Source organism: Nansenia antarctica (genome assembly GCF_963989245.1).
Source record: "Nansenia antarctica genome assembly, chromosome: 1".
NCBI classification, from domain to species: Eukaryota; Metazoa; Chordata; class Actinopteri; order Argentiniformes; family Microstomatidae; genus Nansenia; species Nansenia antarctica.
In genome coordinates this window covers 33,500,437-33,522,056 of record NC_137674.1, presented here as the reverse complement: position 1 = coordinate 33,522,056, position 21,620 = coordinate 33,500,437, and the positions used below count along the sequence as shown (strand labels likewise).

The 21,620-nt window shown below is 48.1% G+C and overlaps 1 protein-coding gene across 1 annotated transcript; it reads left to right on the top strand.

Annotated features, from left to right (window-relative positions):
- The first annotated feature begins 1,711 nt into the window (after positions 1–1,711).
- On the top strand, positions 1,712–20,971 carry ift43 (intraflagellar transport 43 homolog (Chlamydomonas)). Its single transcript, XM_080535670.1, has 9 exons — positions 1,712–1,773; positions 2,186–2,290; positions 6,363–6,433; positions 10,753–10,788; positions 11,682–11,728; positions 17,481–17,553; positions 19,765–19,840; positions 20,272–20,334; positions 20,757–20,971. The coding sequence occupies exons 1-9, from the start codon at positions 1,726–1,728 to the stop codon at positions 20,865–20,867; spliced, it is 630 nt and encodes a 209-aa protein (XP_080391796.1). The 5' UTR covers positions 1,712–1,725; the 3' UTR covers positions 20,868–20,971.
- The last annotated feature ends 649 nt before the right edge of the window (positions 20,972–21,620 follow it).

Sequence of the window (21,620 nt, the reverse complement as noted above, 5' to 3'; positions counted from 1 at the left end):
ATTTCTTTCTGCCCTTGCTTACTTAATAGGCTTAATCAAATATAAGGACGCGTGGTGACTGGGCAACAGAAAAGGTATTTCTGACTGAATTCCAGGTTGAATATGATCCGTTACCACTTTGCATTCAGGTTGTTAATGAGTTCTTTTCCTCAAGGAATCCCATGTTGGTCAATGTACTAAGAGGGTGTCATCTGGGTGCTATCCGGGTTTGCGCTCCAGGAATATTCCATATCATTCTTAAAAAGCAAATCTTTAACGGAGATAACTCTTCATAAAACCAAATGCTTTTTTTTCTTTCTTAATTCTTCCTTCAAATTGTTTTTTCCCACCCTTTACATCTTGCGTTTCCCCCTCTTCATCAGTTTACGATGTTTCAATCAGATGCAAAATTCAGTTTCTCCATTGCGTTTGTTTCTTTCTTTCGCATCAACTGGTTGCTGGTGTAAAATTAAAGTGCGTCTCCTCTCCAGACCGTGCGCCTCCAACAGGCGCGCTGAGTCTCCACTGGATCTTTATACTCAGGAGGTAGTTGTGACGTTTGGGGAAGGAGGGACTGCAGATTATCATCGCATATAGGCACAATTACTAGGAGCGCATTTTTACTCTCTGCCTGTCTATTTTTGAAGGCCACGCCTCGTGCGTAATTGAACAATATGTTTTTTTTTCTTCGAGTGATTCGTCACTATCCAGCATCTAGCATGTATTTTAACTATCCGACATTGTGACTATATACAGTATTTAGCCTAATCAGCATTATAATGTGTGCAAGTCAACACAGCATTCACTAGGCGCACCCTCTCAGAGCCATTGGTCATTATCAAGAAGAGGAAGCCCGCCCCCAAGTGGACATAAAGAGCTATTGCACACAGTCGTCAACATGGTCTGCTTCAATGCATCTTAATCATGATGTCGGATATGACTTAATGGCTTATATTTAGTATTTATTTAGCTTATGAGAGTCAACATTTTTGAGTGACAGAATGGGCCCACTTAGGTTCAGTTGGCGCCAAAGTGTGGCATTGGGAGCCACACAAGCAACCATGGGAGGAGCACTATAGACTACTTGAAGCTGGCAGATTTACCTATTGTAATTGTCCCTATGGAACATCAAGAGCATTTGATACAACAACCCCTAAATTCTGTTTGTGTTTCAGCATCATGATTTATGATATGTCATAGGCCAATTATAGTTTTAATACAAAAGTGCTTGATTTCCTGATTTCACATCTGTTTCGCACATTCTGCAACCAAGGACTAATCTATATGACACTGAAAGAAATAGTATGATGGTTTATTTAGTGGATGCATTATTCACATGTCTGTATGTGTGTTTCAAGACCGCGCATAGGAGCGTACCAGCCACTGGTTACCTTAACGAGCTTACCTTCAGAGGAGACGCTGATGATCTATCTATCTATCCATGAATGAATTAACTAAATGCTAAAAAGAAACCATTATACAGTGATGATGATGTGGAGGAGGAGGAGAACTATGCATAATCTGTCATTATAAAGTGATAAAGTATTCCGAATTGTTCAGAAGAATTAGTTAGGTATTGACTTGAGGTTTCCTCCTCGATAAGTGAATTTGGAGCTCGGGCTGCTGCATGGACCACTTTGCGCATGCACCACGCCTCCTAATTGGCGTCACCATGGAGACGGTTGCTGTGTGACGCTCCCGACTGGTCTCCAGGAAGTGGTTCCATGGAAACGCAACGAGGAAAACATGGACGATAATAATCTTCAACTCGGAGAGTCTGGAACTGCAAAGAATGTGAGTTATTTGCATGTTTACCATGTGTACACACAACGACATGTTTGCAGAAGTGTTTGTTAAATAATGTCTTAAAGTTTCTCTACAGTTCAGGATTGCTAGCCTTGCTAAGCCAGCCCATTCAGGAAGCAAGCTTAGCTAACCAAGTTAGCCAGCAGTGCTAACTATGTCAACATGCTTTTAGGACATTTGTAGATAACTAGTTAAGTTTCTAGTAAGTACAGTAGATCAGTTTGTTGGCGTACGATTGCATTGTTGCATTATCAAAAAACACGAGCAGACTAGCAGACTAGTGGCTAGGCAGCTTTGTTTTTGTTCATCGTGTGCATATGATCTAAACGTGGCTGTGTTGTTGCAGAGAGAGGAGGGAGGTGTTGACTCACGTCTCCACTATTCAAACTATGCTTTTCAGGTTGCAAAGTCTGGCCGCAGGGCTCGTCTGGCAGCAGAACAGACATCCTTCGAGGAGGCTCGGCAGGCCAGGAAGTCCTCCTCCTCCGCCGCCTCAGTGGGAGAGGTTCGTTGTGATGTTGATGATGATGACGGATGCTTTGCAGACAGTTTCACATTTTGCTAACAACATATCTCATCCATCACCTTCTTCTATGCAAAACATTCAGTGTGTGTTTACATTTCAATCATTTCCTCTGCATGATCCAAAGGAGGAGGAGGACGAGGTATTGTATAAAGAAATGAAGCAACACGTTTGGCATGGCTTGGTAGTGGCTAAACCTCTGCAGTGTAACTTTATACCATTTTACAACAGCGGTGTGCAACGTCTGCAGAGACGCTGTTTTTCATTCCTCCCAGGTAGTTTAATTGATAGATTTCTATAATTGGCCGGCCCAGGGAGTCCATTCACCTGATGTCCCGTGTCTGAATCAGTCCCTGGGAAGGATGACACCCAGCAGTGCAGTTGACCTCTGACCTCTGGGCCTTTGAATCCTCTGAGTGACTAGTGGATGTCCTCAAATGTAAACACCACAACTTCATTATTTGAGTTATACAGCCTAGCCCTTGATATTACCTAGCTTAACTAGGCTAGCTAGGTTCTCAGTTAATTTGTTCACAGTCACACCATGATGGTATAAAGTTATTACATGCCGTAGTGCCCATGTGTGAGGCAAGGAACATTACTTTAGATGGATGCAAACCTCCATTAGGGTGCTTAGAGACCAATAGTTCCTCTGGTTGTAGAAATATGTAGCTCATACCTAGGCCTACCCCAGGAACCCCTGATGTAGTGTTTTTAGCATTTTGAATGCTGTGTGTGTGTGTGTTTCAAATTGCAAGTTGTATTGTTACGTCACATTACACAAGTGTAAGAGAGCACAATTCTTAGGCTTCGGTTCCTGACATTGCAGCACTAGACAATAAGGCAATAGGCATAATTCAAGATAAGAAAGTGACAGGAGTCACAGGACGTAAGTGACAAGTGTGTGTGTCTGTGTGTGTGTGTGTGTGTGTGTGTGTGTGTGTGTGTGTGTGCGCGTGCGTGTGTGTGCGTGTGCGTGTGTGTGTGGAAGATGGCATAAGCTCCCATTGAGGTAGCCTTCAGTATATTACACATTAGGCCTATGTGCAGGAGCAACATTGCCAATTCTGCATTGCCCACTCCATTATAGACATGGTTATGGATGGAGCTGAGTCTATGTTTCTCTGATGTTCAGTGCTGTTAGGGGAGATGTTCAGGGCTGTGAGGAGAGATGTTCAGTGCTGTGAGGGGGGGGAGATGTTCAGTACTGTGAGGGAGAGGAGATGTTCAGTGCTGTGAGGGAGGGGAGATGTTCAGGGCTGTGAGGGAGAGGAGATGTTCAGGGCTGTGAGGGGAGATGTTCAGGGCTGTGAGGGAGGGGAGATGTTCAGTGCTGTGAGGGAGAGGAGATGTTCAGGGCTGTGAGGGAGAGGAGATGTTCAGTGCTGTGAGGGAGAGGAGATGTTCAGTGCTGTGAGGGAGAGGAGATGTTCAGTGCTGTGAGGGGGAGGAGATGTTCAGTGCTGTGAGGGAGGGGAGATGTTCAGTGCTGTGAGGGAGGGGAGATGTTCAGTGCTGTGAGGGGAGATGTTCAGTACTGTGAGGGAGAGGAGATGTTCAGTACTGTGAGGGAGAGGAGATGTTCAGTGCTGTGAGGGAGGGGAGATGTTCAGTGCTGTGAGGGAGAGGAGATGTTCAGTGCTGTGAGGGAGGGGAGATGTTCAGTGCTGTGAGGGAGAGGAGATGTTCAGTGCTGTGAGGGAGAGGAGATGTTCAGTGCTGTGACGGAGGGGAGATGTTCAGTGCTGTGAGGGGAGATGTTCAGTACTGTGAGGGAGGGGAGATGTTCAGTGGTGTTAGGGGAGATGTTCAGGGCTGTGAGGGGAGATGTTCAGTGCTGTGAGGGGAGATGTTCAGTGCTGTGAGGGAGGGGAGATGTTCAGTGGTGTTAGGGGAGATGTTTAGCATCTCTACTGCAGATGTACTGTATTGATCCAGGCCTCTTCATACCTCTCCTTTGCTCATGGACCCTTATCTTCCACAGACCCCGCAGGAAAACGATTACAGCCATATAATTGCTTTAGAAGTCATATTGGAGATGACAAAGTCATCTGATGTAACAAAGTCAACCGCTTTTACTGCCAAGCTTTGGCATTCGTGGTATGGAGGTCCCACTCTCTGGCCTCTGGAGCTGTCCAACTGTAAGCCGGCCAAAATTCCCCAAACGACAGAATTCGAGCAATGCCTTTCCAGTAATCTTCCCAAATTAGGCCAACTTCCCTTCAGGACTCTCGCGCCCTCTCTGACCCCGGTCTACAACACATGAAATACATTTTTCAGGAGTTGCGTCGTCGTCGTTGACGACCGGGTTAGGCTTATTTGCAGTCCAGTAATAGTTTATCAGCGCTGACCTGCTCTTCCTAAAATACCCAACTGATTGGTCCCATTCCTGACATCCATATAAACAAAGGCCGAATTACATTTATGGGCTGTTAGAGCTTTGACAACCATGAGGGACTAATGATGCCATCTGAAAAATGTGAAACACTAGAAAACACAGCCTAATATTTCACTATGGAGACTCCAGGGCTAATTGCCTGGAGAAAACAAAAAGGCCATTACCACTATTTAACTATGACTGTAAAGTTCATATTTGGTCATGCTGTATGCAGACTCTTGTGGAAGACGATTACTGTGACGTCTTCAATGAACTTCCCTCTTACCTCAGAGGAGTGTCCTATTGTGGAAAAATGTCATTAAATCATGGTATGTTAATGTGTTTTTATTTTATTTTTCTTTGTAATGTTAGGGCTTTATTTTTCATGTTCCAAACTGTCTTTATATCATCATTTTGCCTTTGTCTCATGAACTCCTAATTACTCAGAGCCCCTCAGTTTTTGGTTGCAGTGTTAATGCAGGGTTTACCCAGAGGGATTTAGACGTATTGATAACCAGCCGCTTTTGTCATTAATTTAGCCTTTCCCTTGTTCTCGTTAAAATCCGATGTTTCACTAATTGCAAGAAATGACTTGTTCAGCTTCAACCTCCCAGCTTTAATACCAGTATAGGACAGGGCAGTCCCTCCCCCCCTCTAAAACGTTGACATTCAGATTTATAAATGGGGTCCGTTGAAGGAACCAAGACATGAAAGATTATTTCCTCTTTCGTGTCGTAAAAAAAAAGAGAGAGAAATTCCTCCTGGGCACTATATCCTTTGCAGACCCAATTTGGTAATGAGAAATGCTGTGGTGCTTTTCTCCCCCAGATCCATTTGTATTTGTCTACTCTCCCTGCCCACCCTTGTGTGTTCTGGAGGAATTCCTTCATTCAAAAGGGCTGGGTCTCTGGGTCCCCGGTCTCAGGACACGATCCAAACTCAATTGACTATTTTCAGAACTATTTTCAGAATCAAAGAATGAACCGGGCGAGGGGGTCATTTTTCCTGTGAAGCTATTTTAGGTCAGACTCTACAGCCCCCTGGCAGTCCGCTGTATGGCAGTTCCCACACTCTTGTTCCATAGGTCGGGGCTGCTGTGATTGGCCGGCATTTAAAAACCACAATAAACAAAAGACAATGGTTTGCATATAGACGACGATAGTGTGTGGTCAAACGGCGTGCCCATTTCCTCAGTGTTTTGTCAGCGAGAAGGTATGCTATCCGTCGTCAGCTGCAAGGCACCATTGAAAGAAAATAGGTCCATTAAGATGATGTGTTAGTGTTGATCAAACGTGATAACCTTAAAAATAAAAGGGCAATGGGGGGGGGGGGGGGGGAAATACCCCTAGCTTACTACTTTCCCTCACCCCGAGGGAAGGGAATTGGTTTGTGTTTTTCCTAGACAAAAGAGTGCCCCCGGCTAATTCTTCAATGTCAGTGTCTGTTGTTTGGGTGTTTGTGTGCATGTTTGTGCTTTTCTTCTTTTTAATTGGCTGCATGACAATGCGATTAAGAAAACACCACATAATTTAGTACGGAGGATTCACGAATTCACATTCTCCTGAGTAAGTGTAGGCGTACGGTGCTATTGAGTAAACAGTGTTGTTGGATTAGGAGGTACAATGTCAAACCTCTTTTGTTATTTGCCGTTAATGACGATCATCTCTCTCATCTCAGGGACCCCCTACCAAACCAGCCCGCAGGCAAGGTGGCTGGGCAGAGGAGAGCACTGGGGCTGGTTCTGCCAAGTAAGTACCCCCAGCTACTTGTATCTATCTCTATCAACAACGCATAAACCTCCAGGGGTGGCTGTGGCTCAGGAGGTAGAGCCGCCGTCTAATGATGGCAAGGTATACGGTTTGGCATTTCGATCCCCGCCTGGCCTCGTGTCGAGGTCTCCTTGGGCAAGATAATGAACCCAATGAGTGGGCCGGCGCCTTGCATGGTAGCTTTCCGCCATTGGTGTGTAACTGTGTATGTGAGTGTGAATGGGTGAATGAGAGGCCATTGTAAAGCGCTTTGGAATAAGGCTCTATATAAGTGCAGTCCATTTACCATTTACCAGTATAAACCTACCACACATGAAGAGCGTTACAAATGCACAGCTTTGGCATGTGGTCTGGATTGGGCATCTGGATTCGCTCTTTCAATATCAATGAACTCTCTAATCGTGGAGAAGGAATATTTATCTATGTATATGTTGCGTGTTGGGCTGTGAATCAACAAGGTTACAAGGAGCCTCTCTGGAGCAAGGGAACTCTCCATTCATCTTCATCTGAGGAGGGAGGCTGTAATTGACATGGTTAATGCATCAGCCACAGGAGGGCAGTGTTAGTCAGCTAGCCACTTCATCACGAGGGTTAGGACCACTTAATCACCCCTGACCAACCCTGTCTGCTCTTCAAAGGAAAACACCCCAAGAACGGGAATTCACAAAATTAGAAGAAATGTTATGAATATCGTCATTTTGTACCATAGGGAGAAGTGGGAAAATCTCAGGGCGAAAAAACCCAGTATCCCCAAAATTAACCCGTTTGCAGATATTCACAGTTAACTCCTATGTGGCAGTTCGTCAGTGTGACCGGCAGGCAGATTGTGGAACTGCTTCTCCAGTCTTCCGGATGGTTCCCCCCACCGCTGGCGGCTCTCTGCTCCGGTCTCTGCGGGGTAGGGGAGACTGTAAGATGCATCAAGCCTTACATTGAAGTCAACAGGCCGAGTCAATCGGGTTTATTTGTGTGGTTTTCTGCGTCATTAGTGCAAGTAAAAAGAACAGCAAACTCAATATATCTTTTCTTTTCTTTTTTTTTCCTCCACTGTCGGAAGGTCAGGGTGTCGCTTCCACGCGTCGACTAACCCGTCTTGATTCCTGCTTTCAGATAGATTGGAATACAGGAGGTGTTAAGGGTTTCTCACGTGCATTGATCCTCTCTTGAAACAAAGTAAGTAATGGTCCCCCCTGGAACTGGCAAGGACTTTACGTTCAATGTCACCCCTCGTGCTCAATCACCGCCGAGCCTCCTCCCACTAATCCCGGGCGCGGGGAAAAATCCAGGGATTTGTCGATCTATCACCCCTAATTGACACTAAATGATCTGTCAGTTTATTGATGAACCTTTGAAGCCGGGTTGTCACAATATATTTTATCCCTAACAACTTTTTTCCAGACAGTTTTACCATGTCTATCGCTCCGCCTCACATGAGTCTTAATCAAGGGGTCTGTAATGTGTCTTAAGTGTCGCCACCCTCCCTCCGCCCCCCCCCCCCTCCGCCCACCCCCACCCCCCCAGACAGGACAGGACACAGTCCAAGGGCAGCAAGGTGGGCTCCTCAGCTACCCTCTCTCCGCTGCGTGTGATTGGCTGGGGCCACAGCTCCTAGAGCCCACATCCTGGATAGCATCAGAACAGAGAGAGAGAGAGAGAGAGAAAGCCATAAAAGTCATAAAAGTATGGATTGATGTATGTACAGATATGTATATTTTGAATCTCAATGGAATCACCTGTGTAAATAAAGGACGCATAAATGAATGAATAAATGATAAATCAGAGATGAGTTCCAACAGCAGTGAGTGTGATCTTAGGTGGTTGTGGTAGTAGAGGGGTGGTTGGGCGGGGGGTCCGTGGGTCTTTGCTGCCTCTCTCCTCCAGGCGAGGGCCTAAGGCCGGGGTTGGTGGGGAGGCTGGGGGGCACGTCTGCTTTGTCTGTCCCCCCCAGGAGTGAGCTCTGCCTCTGGACCTGTGGACCCTGGCCAGGTCTCTCTGCCATCTACTGCACACACACACACAGACACACGCACGCACACAAACGCACACACACACACACACACACACACACACATACACACACACACACACACACACACACACACATACACACATGATGGGTCTCTATGCTCCCTGTCTCTGTGCTCTTACCACTGACACGGTCCCATAGTGGCTGAAACCACCAACCAGTACATGTAGTACTGCGGAGAGGGGAGTCTTCAAAGATTAGTGTATTGCAGTTGATTTGATTCCTAAACAGCTTAAAATGTTGTTATACATCACATTTTTAAATGTGAAGCATCATATTTAGGACAACATTAACTATTGGTATTAAAAGCTGTATATAGAGGAATGACTGTAAATGTTGTTTTCTGTGAAACCAGTAGGGGGCACTCCTCAACCAGGGTAACCAGCAGAGGCCTAGTGTAGCACCGTGCATCTCTCTCAAGAAATGAACCCAAGAACCATATACCACATAGAATAACTTTGTAAAGAGTTGTTTTTACAGCTAAGAATACACAGACTGTCCATTAAGTGTTACAAATTGGGGTTTGTGTGTTCCCAGTGTTTGTGCTTGGTGGTCAGACTGAGTGTATTTGGCCGTGTGTAATATTATCCCCGAGCCCCTCCTGTCCTGCCATGCAAAACACTGTCATGCTAAAAATACCGTGTTGAGGTGAGAATGTGTGAAAAGACGGCGATTCTGGTGTTGGGCGTGCCGCTGTCCAGCTGGGGCGTTGAGATGGAGGCGGCTGAAAATAACTCACTGCTCCAGTCAGGGGATGGGGGGGTGTGTGTGGCTGAGATCACTACTCCAGTCAGAAGAAGAAGAAGAAGAATGTTTTATTTACCATGCAATTTACGTCAGTCAATTGTTGGAATTTGGTATTGTTTTGCTCTAGGCACAGGGTCAGCCATAGTCTGCGTCCCTGGAGCAGTTGGGGGTTAAGTGCCTTGCTCAAGGGCATATGCAGCTCCCTCCTGAGGCGGGGATTGAACCAGAGAGATCACAGGTCCAGTCAGGGGATGGAGGGTGGGGGGGGGGGTGATGGGGGGCTGAGAGATCACTGCTCAAAAATCATGTATGCTTTCTTTTTTCTTTCTACAATAAAGGAATCAACGATGGATTCATCTTTCAGATGGAATTCGAATAACTTTGAAAAATATTAATATAAACCCCTCAAAAAAAGTTCGGAAACGCTTTTTTTGTTGATTATTCCTCCCTTTTAATAATACCAATTGGTATTGTATTTTATATCGTTCGAAAGCCTGATTAGTCACCTTTACAACGAGGTACAACTTGTAAGGATCATGCATTCGTGGAATGAACAACACAGCTAAACGTGTGGGTAGCGGCCCAAAGATATTTGCCAAAATCCCCTATATTCTTCTGTTGGTATTCACTCTCGTTTTGAGTTGCTTGGTGGATTGGATGATTGCACTCTCCCACAGTAATAAGGAAAAAACAACACATATTGGCCATTTTTACACTTTATTAATTTTACATTGTCAGGGACCTCAGTAGTGTGTGGAAGATCCATACGCAGTCACAACAGCTTGACACCTCCTCCTCATGCTGGTCACCAGCCTGGTCACACACTGCTGTGGGACGGCATCCCATTCCTCAACTAGGATTTGCCGCAAGTCAGCCAACATGGTTGCGTTGGTCACTCTGGCACGTACAGCACGCCCAAGCTGATCCCACAAGTGTTCAATTGGGTTGAGGTCTGGACTCACGGCAGGCCATTCCACCCTCTCCACTCCCAAATACTGGAGGTGCTCTGTGATGATCCTGGCTCTGTGGGGGCGAGCGTTGTCATCACGGAGGATGGAGTTAGGTCCCAGATTCTGGAGATATGGGATCGCCACTGGCCCCAGAATATAATTCCTGTCAATTAGGTGCCATTCAGGTGCCAGTCACACACCTGTGACTGACATACACCTGCCAGCATTTGAAGCTCAAAACGAGAGTGAATACCAACAGAAGAATATTGCACGTTTAGCTGTGTTACTCATTCCATGAATGTATGATCCTTACACGTTGTACCTCATTATAAAGGTGACCAATCAGGCTTTCCAACGATATAAAATACAATACCAATTGGTATTATTAAAGGGGAGGAATAATCAACAAGAAAAGCGTTTCAGAACTTTTTTTGAGGGGTTTATATATACAATGAGATTGTATTTTCAAAGGTTCACATAGAATGGGCCTTTAGTGATATTGTAGCACAGAGCTACATGTCTTTCGTCTATTCCTTTACAGCAGAAGTCTAACAACTATCTTCACTGTTCCTCAGGTCTGTACGGAGGCCCGCCGTGGAGGACCAGGAAGAGTAAGTTCTCCTCATCAAGCTGCCTGCATTATGTATGCCATTATTTACCTCAGATGTTGATTTGAACCAAGTGTTCAATTTCATATTCAGAATACAGTACAGGGCAGGATTGGGCCAATTTAAATGTTTGTTTGTTTGTTTCTGTTGCTCTGAAGTGTAAATTGCCGTACTTTAGGGTTGTCCTTGGTTGCCACTAATCTTCGCCTTCCAAGAACAATCACTTAACATGATTAAAACCCGGCGTGACCCAGTTGTCATCACTTATCGTCGTCGGAAGCCGAGTTAGCCCGTTATTCTAGTTTTTCCGTCCTGCCCGCTTACGTACTAGGGCCTTAAGACAGCAGTGCGGGTGGAGGAGGAGTGTAGAGGACATGGCTGTTTTGTGTTTTACTCATCACGGCCGGAGCCCGGTGCTTAAATAAATGTCCGAGTTGAGACACAGGGCCGCACAGCGAAATAGTCCCTTTGATCTATGCCTTTTTTTTCACTGGCAACCCTCCTCAGTAACAGTTATTTACGGTGCAACACGCTGTGTTGGGTTTTGATTCATTCTTAGGAGGGATGTTGTTGGACCTAGGCTGGCTCGCTGTGAACCCCTGGGCTGTCACTCTGACGGGGGGAGCAGTCTCACTGATGCCGCGGTGTCTTTTTGGCAGCGGCGGCTGTAGTCTCAGTCTGCAGCAGACGTGAGCAAGCCGTCCTATCAGCCCCAATCTGCAGCCTCGCTCAGACTGAGAAAAAACAAAAACAAACAAAAAAAACAACAACAGGCCCATCATCAAAGCGAAAGAGCCCGGTCCAAGTCTGGCTCCCTGTGATGACCTCACCGCTGGGCCCGCCTTTGGAAAAACGTTCAATAATTCATACTCTCACACTTCCTCTTTTTTCTGCAGCCGACGCCTGCGACCGCAGACCCCTCAGGGCTCCGATGATGAAGGAGGTAAGAGCACCCTTGCATCCCCCCCCCCCCTGTCCCCGCATCTCTCCTCCCCGGGCAGAGAGGAGCCCTCCAGCCCCTCCTGCCTCTCCCTCTCTCTCCCCGACCGACCGCATTCATCCCCCGGAAATAGGAGCAGATAAGCGGCCAGTCGGATCATCCTTTCTCTCTGATGCTCGGAGCATATTTCAACCCACCGGTGTGTAAAGTGAGGAATCCTCTCTGTTAGCGGCGCTGGAGCTTTTGACCACCCGGCGTGTGAGACGCCCCCCCCTCCCCCCCTCCCCTTTAACTAGGCAGAGAGTGCACCACACAGGCCCCCTTGTAGATGAAAGTGACAGGTGAATATGTTCATTTGATAAGGTTAGAGCTGTCGCTATAGGGAACCATCTGTAATCTCTCCCTCGCTCACTTCACATCACACAAAGTCCATAACAGACTTTTGAGTATTCAGTAACCCCCCCCCCCCCCCCTTCTCTTATTCATTGGCTGGAGCGTGGCAGGGTTTAAGTGGCTTCCCCCCCAGCCCCCTAGAGCAACTTCTTTGCCGTTTCACACTCGCATACACTCACACACCACACACCACACACACACTCACACACAACGTGCTGCGGGATCCAGCGGGAACTCTCCGGCTTTGACTCCTGCACCTCCGGGCCCCGGCGCTCCGCATCACAAACAATGTCATGATAGAGAGGGATGGGGGGGGGGGGGGGTTAAGGGGGGGGGGGGGGGGCGTTTCAACAAAGCACAGCCAGGGATAATTGTTCCATTTTTCGGGGGGCAGAGCGGCGGGGGAAATAAGGGTGAAATTGCCTCAGCAAAGATAGGAGTGGCAGAACCCCGGTTAGCCCTCTCTCTCTGCTTGGCCCACATTATTTAAGGAGTCGTATATACATACCAATGACAAGAGACTGGTCCAGTAGGGCGGGGGGGGGGGGGGGGGGGCGGGGGGAGGGCAAGGGAGCGTATACACACCAATGACAAAGGCTGGGACGGCGATGTGTCAGGACGTGTTCTCTGAGGTGTTGTGTGCTGACATGTTGAGATGGGGGGGTGGGGTGGGGCGGGGGGGTTACTGAGAGGTACTGAGGTAACTCACACCCGTCACTCAAATAAATGAAACGTACGTTACATATACCTTCCATTATAGCCCTCTTTAGGAATCTGAATTGAAACCCCATGAATGTTCTCTACCATTTTTTCCATCTTTGAGATTATCTTATGTAACGAATACCGTTATTGAAAGGACATAGACAAAACAATGTACTGTCTCCTGGTTTCCATGACGATACCTAATTTTGTCTTCGTTTGATCACTGCAAATGTTCATTAACATAACATAACGTTCCTTTTTTTTGGGATAATGGCTGAAATTTGCGCTGAAATATTTGCCCCTTTGTTTATGTATTAATGTGGTTCACTTCAGGAGCTGACAAGGACATGCATGTGCACACACACACACACACACACACACACACACACACACAGTGGCTGAAAGGGTCAGTTGTGTGTAGCCTCCAGTGTCGCGGTGCTCTTCCAGTAAATGCAGCAGTCCAGATTATCCTCCCTGTGTGGAGGGAGACCTCTTAATGCAGTGCCGCAGGCTGGGGGGGGCAGTGGAAATTGCAGTGCAGAGGGTTAGTGAGATAGCCCCCTCTGATCTTGATTACGTCCACTACCTTACGTCTCCCTGCCTCTCTGCCTGCCTGTCTCCCTGCCTCTCTGCCTGCCTGTCTCCCTGCCTCTCTGCCTGCCTGCCTCCCTGCCTCTCTGCCTGCCTGTCTCCCTGCCTCCCTGCCTCTCTGCCTCCCTGCCTCTCTGCCTCCCTGTCTCCCTGCCTCTCTGCCTCCCTGCCTCCCTGCCTCTCTGCCTCCCTGTCTGCCTGCCTCTCTGCCTGCCTGTCTCCCTGCCTCTCTGCCTCTCTGCCTCCCTGCCTCTCTGCCTCCCTTCCTCTCTGCCTCCCTGCCTGCCTGTCTCCCTGCCTCCCTGCCTCCCTGTCTCCCTGCCTCTCTGCCTGCCTGTCTCCCTGCCTCTCTGCCTCCCTGTCTCCCTGCCTCTCTGCCTCCCTGTCTCCCTGTCTCCCTGCCTCTCTGCCTCCCTGTCTCCCTGCCTCTCTGCCTCCCTGCCTCCCTGCCTCTGCCTGCCTGTCTCCCTGCCTCTCTGCCTCCCTGCCTCTCTGCCTCTCTGCCTGCCTGTCTCCCTGCCTCCCTGCCTCTTTGCCTCTCTGCCTCCCTGTCTCCCTGCCTCTGCCTGCCTGTCTCCCTGCCTCTCTGCCTCCCTGTCTCCCTGTCTCCCTGCCTCCCTGCCTCTCTGCCTCCCTGTCTCCCTGTCTCCCTGTCTCCCTGCCTCTCTGCCTCCCTGCCTCTCTGCCTCCCTGTCTCTCTGTCTCCCTGCCTCTCTGTCTCTCTGCCTCCCTGTCTCTCTGCCTCTCTGCCTCCCTGTCTCCCTGCCTCTCTGCCTGCCTCCCTGCCTCTCTGCCTCTCTGCCTCTCTGCCTGCCTGTCTCCCTGCCTCTCTGCCTGCCTGTCTCCCTGCCTCTCTGCCTGCCTGTCTCCCTGCCTCTCTGCCTGCCTGTCTCCCTGCCTCTCTGCCTCCCTGCCTCCCTGTCTCCCTGTCTCCCTGCCTCTCTGCCTGCCTGTCTCCCTGCCTCCCTGCCTCTCTGCCTCTCTGCCTCCCTGCCTCCCTCCCTGCCTGCCTCCCTGCCTCTCTGCCTGTCTCCCTGCCTCCCTGCTTCTCTGCCTGCCTGCCTGTCTCCCTGCCTGCCTCCCTGCCTCTCTGCCTGTCTCCCTGCCTGCCTCCCTGCCTCTCTGCCTGCCTGCCTGTCTCCCTGCCTGCCTGCCTCTCTGTCTCCCTGCCTGCCTGCCTGCCTGCCTGCCTGCCGGGAGAATGTCCACATTCACAGCAAATTATCCCCTTTTGATATTTACATGCTCCAGCGGGGACGCCGGGAGGGGGGCGGGGGGGGGGCGTAATAAGGACACGCTTCGGGGGGGAGGGGGGGGGGGGGGAGGGGGGGGGTAATACGGACACGCTTGGGCCGCACGCCCGCGAGACAAACCAACCTTGATGGATGTCCAGGACAGGGAAGGGAGTGTAGGAGGTAATGTGTGTGTCAGAATGTGCCGGAAAGAGACAGCTTCTTCTGATGGAGTCACCCCCCTTTCCTTCTGGAAAAACACACGCTTGTTATTACTGCTAGGCCCCCCCTTGACCTCCCGTAATCGGTTTAGAATTTGAAACTGATTTAAAACAAAAAATAATAATGTTGTTATTCTTTTCTACTTAATAATAATAATAGAGTTTGCATATATAGAGATCCTACCCCTCGATGCTTGCTTGCTTGCTTCACATTGAACTTTCCTAGAATTGTGTTGATAGTGCATTATTGGCTGAGACGGTGCTGGGGCGGTGGAGGAGGGGGCGGGGGGGGGGGGGGGGTGGAGGGAAACAACCCAGGAAGCCATTTGCAAAGAGCTGGACGGTGAGGCTTTTTGATGTCATTGCGCTAAGACCATTAAATTTGATTGGGGGTCCTGAGGGGGGGCTGATTCTGCTGAACGCTGAGCTTTGTAAACGAGAGGACAAAGTGTCATAGGAAGCTCATGAATATGAAGCACCCGCCCGCCCGCCCGCGCCTGCATTTATTTGGATATCAGAAACACAGATGAATCTTGTCAGCCGCTAAACGAGTGTGGCATTTTTAATTCTGTTTAATTAAAAAAGAGAAAGGAATAAGTTATCAACTGAAGAGGAGGGTTTTGTTGTTATCTGGTTTGTTGTTATCTGTGAAAAGTCGCTGGAATTTCTTTTCGATGGACGTTTTTTTTTGTTCCACGTTTCCTTCAAGCGCAACAACAACCCTTCAGAACTTCAAATTTTTTATGTTCTCTGTGAACACAATCAAACAAGTTAAACATTTTATATTTTTCCCTCACTTTTCATAACTTGATGGATAGGAGTAGGACATGATAAGCTTAGGCTTCATCCTACTCCCTTTCGAACAGTGATACCTGTATTTTTCGTTATTAACTATTTGTTTTTTATTTTAAATCATGTTCGAAATAAAGATTCATTCATTCATTCATTCATTCATTCATAACTGAGGACCCTCAGTTTCCAATGAGTATAGCTAGCTAAAGTCAAAGAGCATCTAAAACAGATATTTCTCAGCGAATAGTAGAAATGTTTTATAGGAAGGTATTCTGAAGGAGTGGTGACACAGACCCCCAGATCTCCCCTCCCCATCAGATCCTGCCTCCCATCTCCTCACCTCTATTTAGCTCCTCTATTGACTTTCCCCTCGGGGTGCAGCGCTGTGTTTAGAGATTACTGACAACCCTCCTCCTCCTCCCTCCTGCCCTGCTCCCTCCACCGCTCTCTGACACCGCTCACAGCTCAGCAGCTAATAAGGAAACGTAGCTGTAGCTATCCCTCTCTTCTCTAGACAGTCACAGCAACCTGACATTCTGTTTTCACGTGACTAAACAAACTGTTATAGCTTAGTAGTTTATGACTGTCTGTTTTTCCCAAGTACTGTAGGTATACCGCCTTCTGTCATATTGCCGTCATACTGCATACCAGGTTATTTCGAAACAAGGCAGTTTATAAACAAGGCAGGTATTAAAAATCCCCAAATCCAAGCCTCTTCATTTATTTTTCAATAATTATCCTATTTTCCTCTCACAGTTTCTCCCTCCCTTTCCCCTCCCTTTCCTCCCTTTCCTCCCTCCCCCCCCCCTCTTCCACTCCCAACAAAAAAAGTCAGAAAATCTGAAATGTTGCGGCCGCGGAAAAAGTTCGCCCTTCCTCCTCCTCCTTTCTTCGGGAGAGACGCCATTCTCTGTCCTGTTGCGTTCGGCCAATTAAAGCGGGTTCCCACTGTTCCAGCAGCGGGCTGCCGGCTCCCGGCCCCGCCCGCCCCTGCCAGGCCGCACCGTGACTTCCGACCCCACACAGATGGGCCCGCGAGCAGCGCTAACTCCTGCTAGCTCCGTGGGCTAGGTAGCCAACCCAGCCACGTCGGAGTGGCAGAGTGGACACGGAGGTCGGCCTTCCCGGGCCACCGCGGGGTCTTGGGGGGGCGGCCGCTGCTGACAGGGCCCAAATGCTGGGGTAGCGGGGGGGCGGCTTTCCGGGGAGCCCCTGGCCAGCCGCCCCGCTCGCAGCGGGAAGAGCTGCCGCCTCGCCTGCTGAATATTCATGGCCGCCTGGCCGCGGTGACAGGGCAGGTCTTAGGAGGATGTAGGGAGAGAGGGAGCGAGAGGGGGAGAGGGAGAGGGAGGAATCAAATGCCAATTTACTGAGGCACACGCACGCACACGCACAGACACACAGACGCACACAGAGACACACACGTATGCACGCACACACACACACACACACACACACACACAGATACAAACAGAGACACAGACACACACACATGCACACACACATACACACACACAGACACACAGAGACACGTACGCACACACACAAAACTGGCATAATGTACTCTGCAGAGCAGACTGATTGTGTCTTTGAAATTAGCCCCTCTGTGATCCAGAACAGGGATCACTACCAGGTGACTGACCGTTCTCTCTTTCTTTCTTTCTTTCTCTCGTCTCTTTTAGGACTTAGCAGTTAGGAGATGAAGATGAGATGGTTGTATATGGAAGACAGGACAGTGGTGTTGAGATCTCTGTGTAATATGTGTGTGATATGTGTGATATGTGTGTGATGTGTGTGATATGTGTGTGTGTGTCTGTGTTTCAGACATCCCAGTGATCCCAGACCTGGATGAAGTCCAGGAGGAGGACCTGACCATGCAGATCGCCGCTCCCCCAAGGTGCCCCCCCCCCCCTCCCCCACCGTGACCCCCTCCCAGTCCACTCTGTACTTAGTCTAGTTTATTAGTTGATAGTTTTGTGTAGTTAAAAGAAAAAGAAGAAAAAAAGACATATAAGCACAATGAATAAAGACATACAAACCTATCGCACACATTTGCAGCACAAACAAGCAGGCACAGATGACGGCAGAAACATCAATGTGGCTCATGCAATAAAAACAATACAAAGGGGACAAGGGAAAAGAAAATGGTCACAGCAACCAACCACATTGAAAGCACATACAAGACATACATAGTAATAATAATTAATAATTCATTACATTTATATAGCGCTTTTCCGAGGCTCAAAGACGCTGGAAGGAGGGTAGCAGAGATGCAGAGATGCAGGAGGGTAGCAGAGATGGAGAGGCAGCGTAGATGATTGTGTCACATATAACACACTTGGTCTAAGTTGCTCTTCCACAACATCCTCCAATCTCTCCCATTTCCATGGATGGATTAGTTCCAGGTGGTCCCTTTTGGAGGTCTTACACATACAGTACAGTAATACACTGGCAGGTTTCTTAGCCAAGCTAAGGCTCAGACCCACCCACGCCCAATACCTGCCTCAGGTGTACAGTAAAAGGTGTAAAAACAGAGCGGTTGTTGATGATGGTGACTTTTGAATGTCACCTGAATGAATGAATGAATTTATTTGACAATTTGTTTTTAATGGGGTATACAGTTATCGTTCCAAAGGAGCCTAAAAAGCATACACATATAAAAGAGAAAGAAAAAACCCGTCAAGGATAACACAAGAAAGCCAGAGGCTTATTTCCATGGTGGTCCTTTGATGTTAAAAGATGTAGAAAGGTAGAGAGATAAAAGATGAGAGGTAGAGAGATAAAGATGTAGAAAGGTAGAGAGATGAAGATGTAGAAAGGTAGAGAGATGAAGATGTAGAAAGGTAGAGAGATGAAGATGTAGAAAGGTAGAGAGATGAAGATGTAGAAAGGTAGAGAGATGAAGATGTAGAAAGGTAGAGAGATGAAGATGTAGAGAGGTAGAGAGATGAAGATGTAGAAAGGTAGAGAGATAAAGATGTAGAAAGGTAGAGAGATAAAGATGTAGAAAGGTAGAGAGATGAAGATGTAGAAAGGTAGAGAGATAAAGATGTAGAAAGGTAGAGAGATGAAGATGTAGAAAGGTAGAGAGATAAAGATGTAGAAAGGTAGAGAGATGAAGATGTTGAAAGGTAGAGAGATGAAGATGTAGAAAGGTAGAGAGATGAAGATGTAGAAAGGTAGAGAGATGAAGATGTAGAAAGGTAGAGAGATGAAGGATGAGAGGTAGAGAGATAAAGATGTAGAAAGGTGGCGCAGTTGGTAGATATATACTGAAAAACGTCACCACTCACTCACTGCAATGTAAGTTGCTTTGGATAAAAGCGTCAGCTAAATGGCATATATTATTATGATTATTATTATTATTATCATCCTATGATTAATGCGGCCCTGCTAACAGGGGCCTTCGCTCACGGGGGCCCTTTGATTTACCGGCCAGCGAGACACACGTCAACATGTGTCGGGGTATGTAGCGGGGCCGTAGCGGGCCTGTGACTGCGGTGGAGGAGGTTATTAGGCTGGGGCCCCGCTCTCTGTGCGAGATAATATCCACATTGAACTCATTGCGGGGGCAATGTAGCGTGTAATGCGCAGTAAGTAGGGCTGGCATGCACTGCTAGGCCCTGGCTACTCTCTGAGCCCCCCTCCCCCAGCCCCCCCACCCCTCTCTCAGAACCCCCCCGCCCCCCCCCCCTCTTAATTCCAACCACAGATAAGCAGCTGGGTTTCAATTTGAGAACGTTACCTCTTGGCGGCCTTCCCTGATCTCCGGAGTCTTCCGTGAAACTAAGTCTTCGCAGCCCCAGCGCGGCGGCGGTCGTATCCCAAACTTTCAGAGAAGCTTCTAGTCCTCCGCCTCACAGAGAGGGAGACTCTGGATCTGTGTACTGACTGTGGTGGTGGTGGTGGTGTTGTGTTGATGCTGTATTTTCTCTGTTGTTGTCGTCTCTGGTGTTCTGCTTTGTGTCTTAACAGATCCGTGATGTGAACGTAGTACTGAGGCTCTAATGAGGATGCCTTGTTTTTCTGTTTAAAGGAGAAGGGTATGCTTGGATCTTTTTGTAATGTTTTTTGTTTTCCCCCCACTCCCCCCCCCTCCCACTTCCAGCATCCAAGTAAACCGGGTAATGACCTACAGAGACCTGGACGATGACCTTATGAAGCACGCCGCCTTCCAGTCCCTGGTAAGACAAATCACCACAGGAACCACAGACAGGTTTTTTTTCTATTTTTTTTTTCTGTTGTCCTCTATGGCTCAGTTAGTAGAGCATGGTTGTTGGTTCGAATCCCCGCCGGGACCATATTATATACTGAAAACATGTATGCAGTCACACTGTAATGTAAGTCGCTTTGGGTTAAAAGCCTCAGCTAAAATGGCATACTACTACTGTTTTTTAGATTCTCTTCATCCATTTCTATCCTACCACTAGACACACACCAGCCTCAAACCTCTCCTCTCCTCCTTCGTAAGGGGGTCATATTAGGTCGTACGTCGTCCACTAATCAAACAAACTTGCCCGGTGCCGCTGGTAAGTAACCGTGTGTTTTCTGCAACCTCAGTACATTTCTCTCCTCCTCTAAGGTCTTCTCTCTGCTTCCCTTCCTCTCTCTCTAGGACGGGGAGATTGACTTGAAGCTCCTCACCAAGGTTTTAGCTCCGGAGCAGGAGGTGAGGGAGGTGAGAGAGTTTTCAGTAAATATAGCTGTGGTGGGTCTCTCTGAGGGGGCGTCCAGCTGCTTCTGGAGCGCCGGGGGAGGTCGACCGCCGCGTCTCCCAGGTAATCAAGATTTATGATGTGTGCATTAACACCCTCTGCTCCTCTTTCTCTTCTTTTCTCCCCCCCCCTACTCTCTCTCTCTCTATCCTTCTTTTTGCTCTCCTTATCTCATCTTTCTCTTTCCTTCTCTCTCTCTCTTTCTTTCTTTCTTTCACTCTCTTTTCTCTCTCTCTTTTCTCTCTCTCCCTCCCTTCCTCCCTCTCTCTCTCTCCCTCCCTCCCTCCTTCTCTCTCTCTCTCTCTCTCTCCCTCCCTCTCTCTCCCTCCCTCCCTCTCTCCCTCTCCCTCCCTCTCTCCCTCTCTCTCTCCCTCTCTCTCCTCAGGAGGATGTGGGTTGGGACTGGGATCATCTGTTTACGGAGGTGTCCTCAGAGCTGCTGACGGAATGGGATCAAGGAGAGAAGGAGGATCAGGCGGCGCTGCCTGTAACATGAGGCCTGGGCCGCTCCAGACTGGGTCGAGACGACTCCTCTGGGACCTGGGTGCACGTCTGCAACGCTCCGGTCGAACAAGGGGACCGCCACATGTTGTTGTTCATATCGGAAATTCTATTTTGTGTAAAAAATGTATTTATAGTTTTTTTTGTGTCTTTTTTTAATAAAAAAGTTAAGCAAACCTAATTTGAAGGTGCTTATATACTCTCATAAAGGACTGCTGGAGTTTTTATAGTAGGCTGCTTTTAGGTAATAGGGAGCTTTTATTATGCAACGGTTAGATCCGACCGAGCGTTGTGATTGGCTGAGAGGCCGTGCGGAAGCCGAGCTAACGTAGTGATATACAACGGCAAAACCGGTTTACTGTTCTGTTTGAATATTCACTGCGCACAACGTTACAAGACGAATCCCTCCCTCGCCAGACTTACCTCACAAAATGCACTTCGCCTGTATAACAGGTTGCAAATAGATGACCTTTCTAATGGAACACCTGTGGTATTTTTAGTGAAACACGTCAATAAGTCTGCCAAAAACTGCTAAAAGACAAACTCACTTTTGTTTTTAGAATCCCTTCAGAATGACGCGGTGCAGATAAAAAAAAAAAACAGCCCTCTGTCCTCAGCCCGCAGTATCCACCCCCTGCAACCTCAGATACAAGTCCAAGGTTGATAGTCGGCTAAGCTGAAATCCACTTGATTGTGGTCAAATGAACATTCCTCATTAAAGCCCCACAACCTTATTGTTATTGACTGT

Coding starts and splice junctions, on each gene's coding strand:
- ift43 (XM_080535670.1), top strand. CDS start 1,726: ATGGACGATAATAATCTTCAACTCGGAGAGTCTGGAACTGCAAAGAAT. Junction 1,774..2,185: donor AGTCTGGAACTGCAAAGAAT/GTGAGTTATTTG, acceptor TATGCTTTTCAG/GTTGCAAAGTCTGGCCGCAG. Junction 6,434..10,752: donor ACTGGGGCTGGTTCTGCCAA/GTAAGTACCCCC, acceptor ACTGTTCCTCAG/GTCTGTACGGAGGCCCGCCG.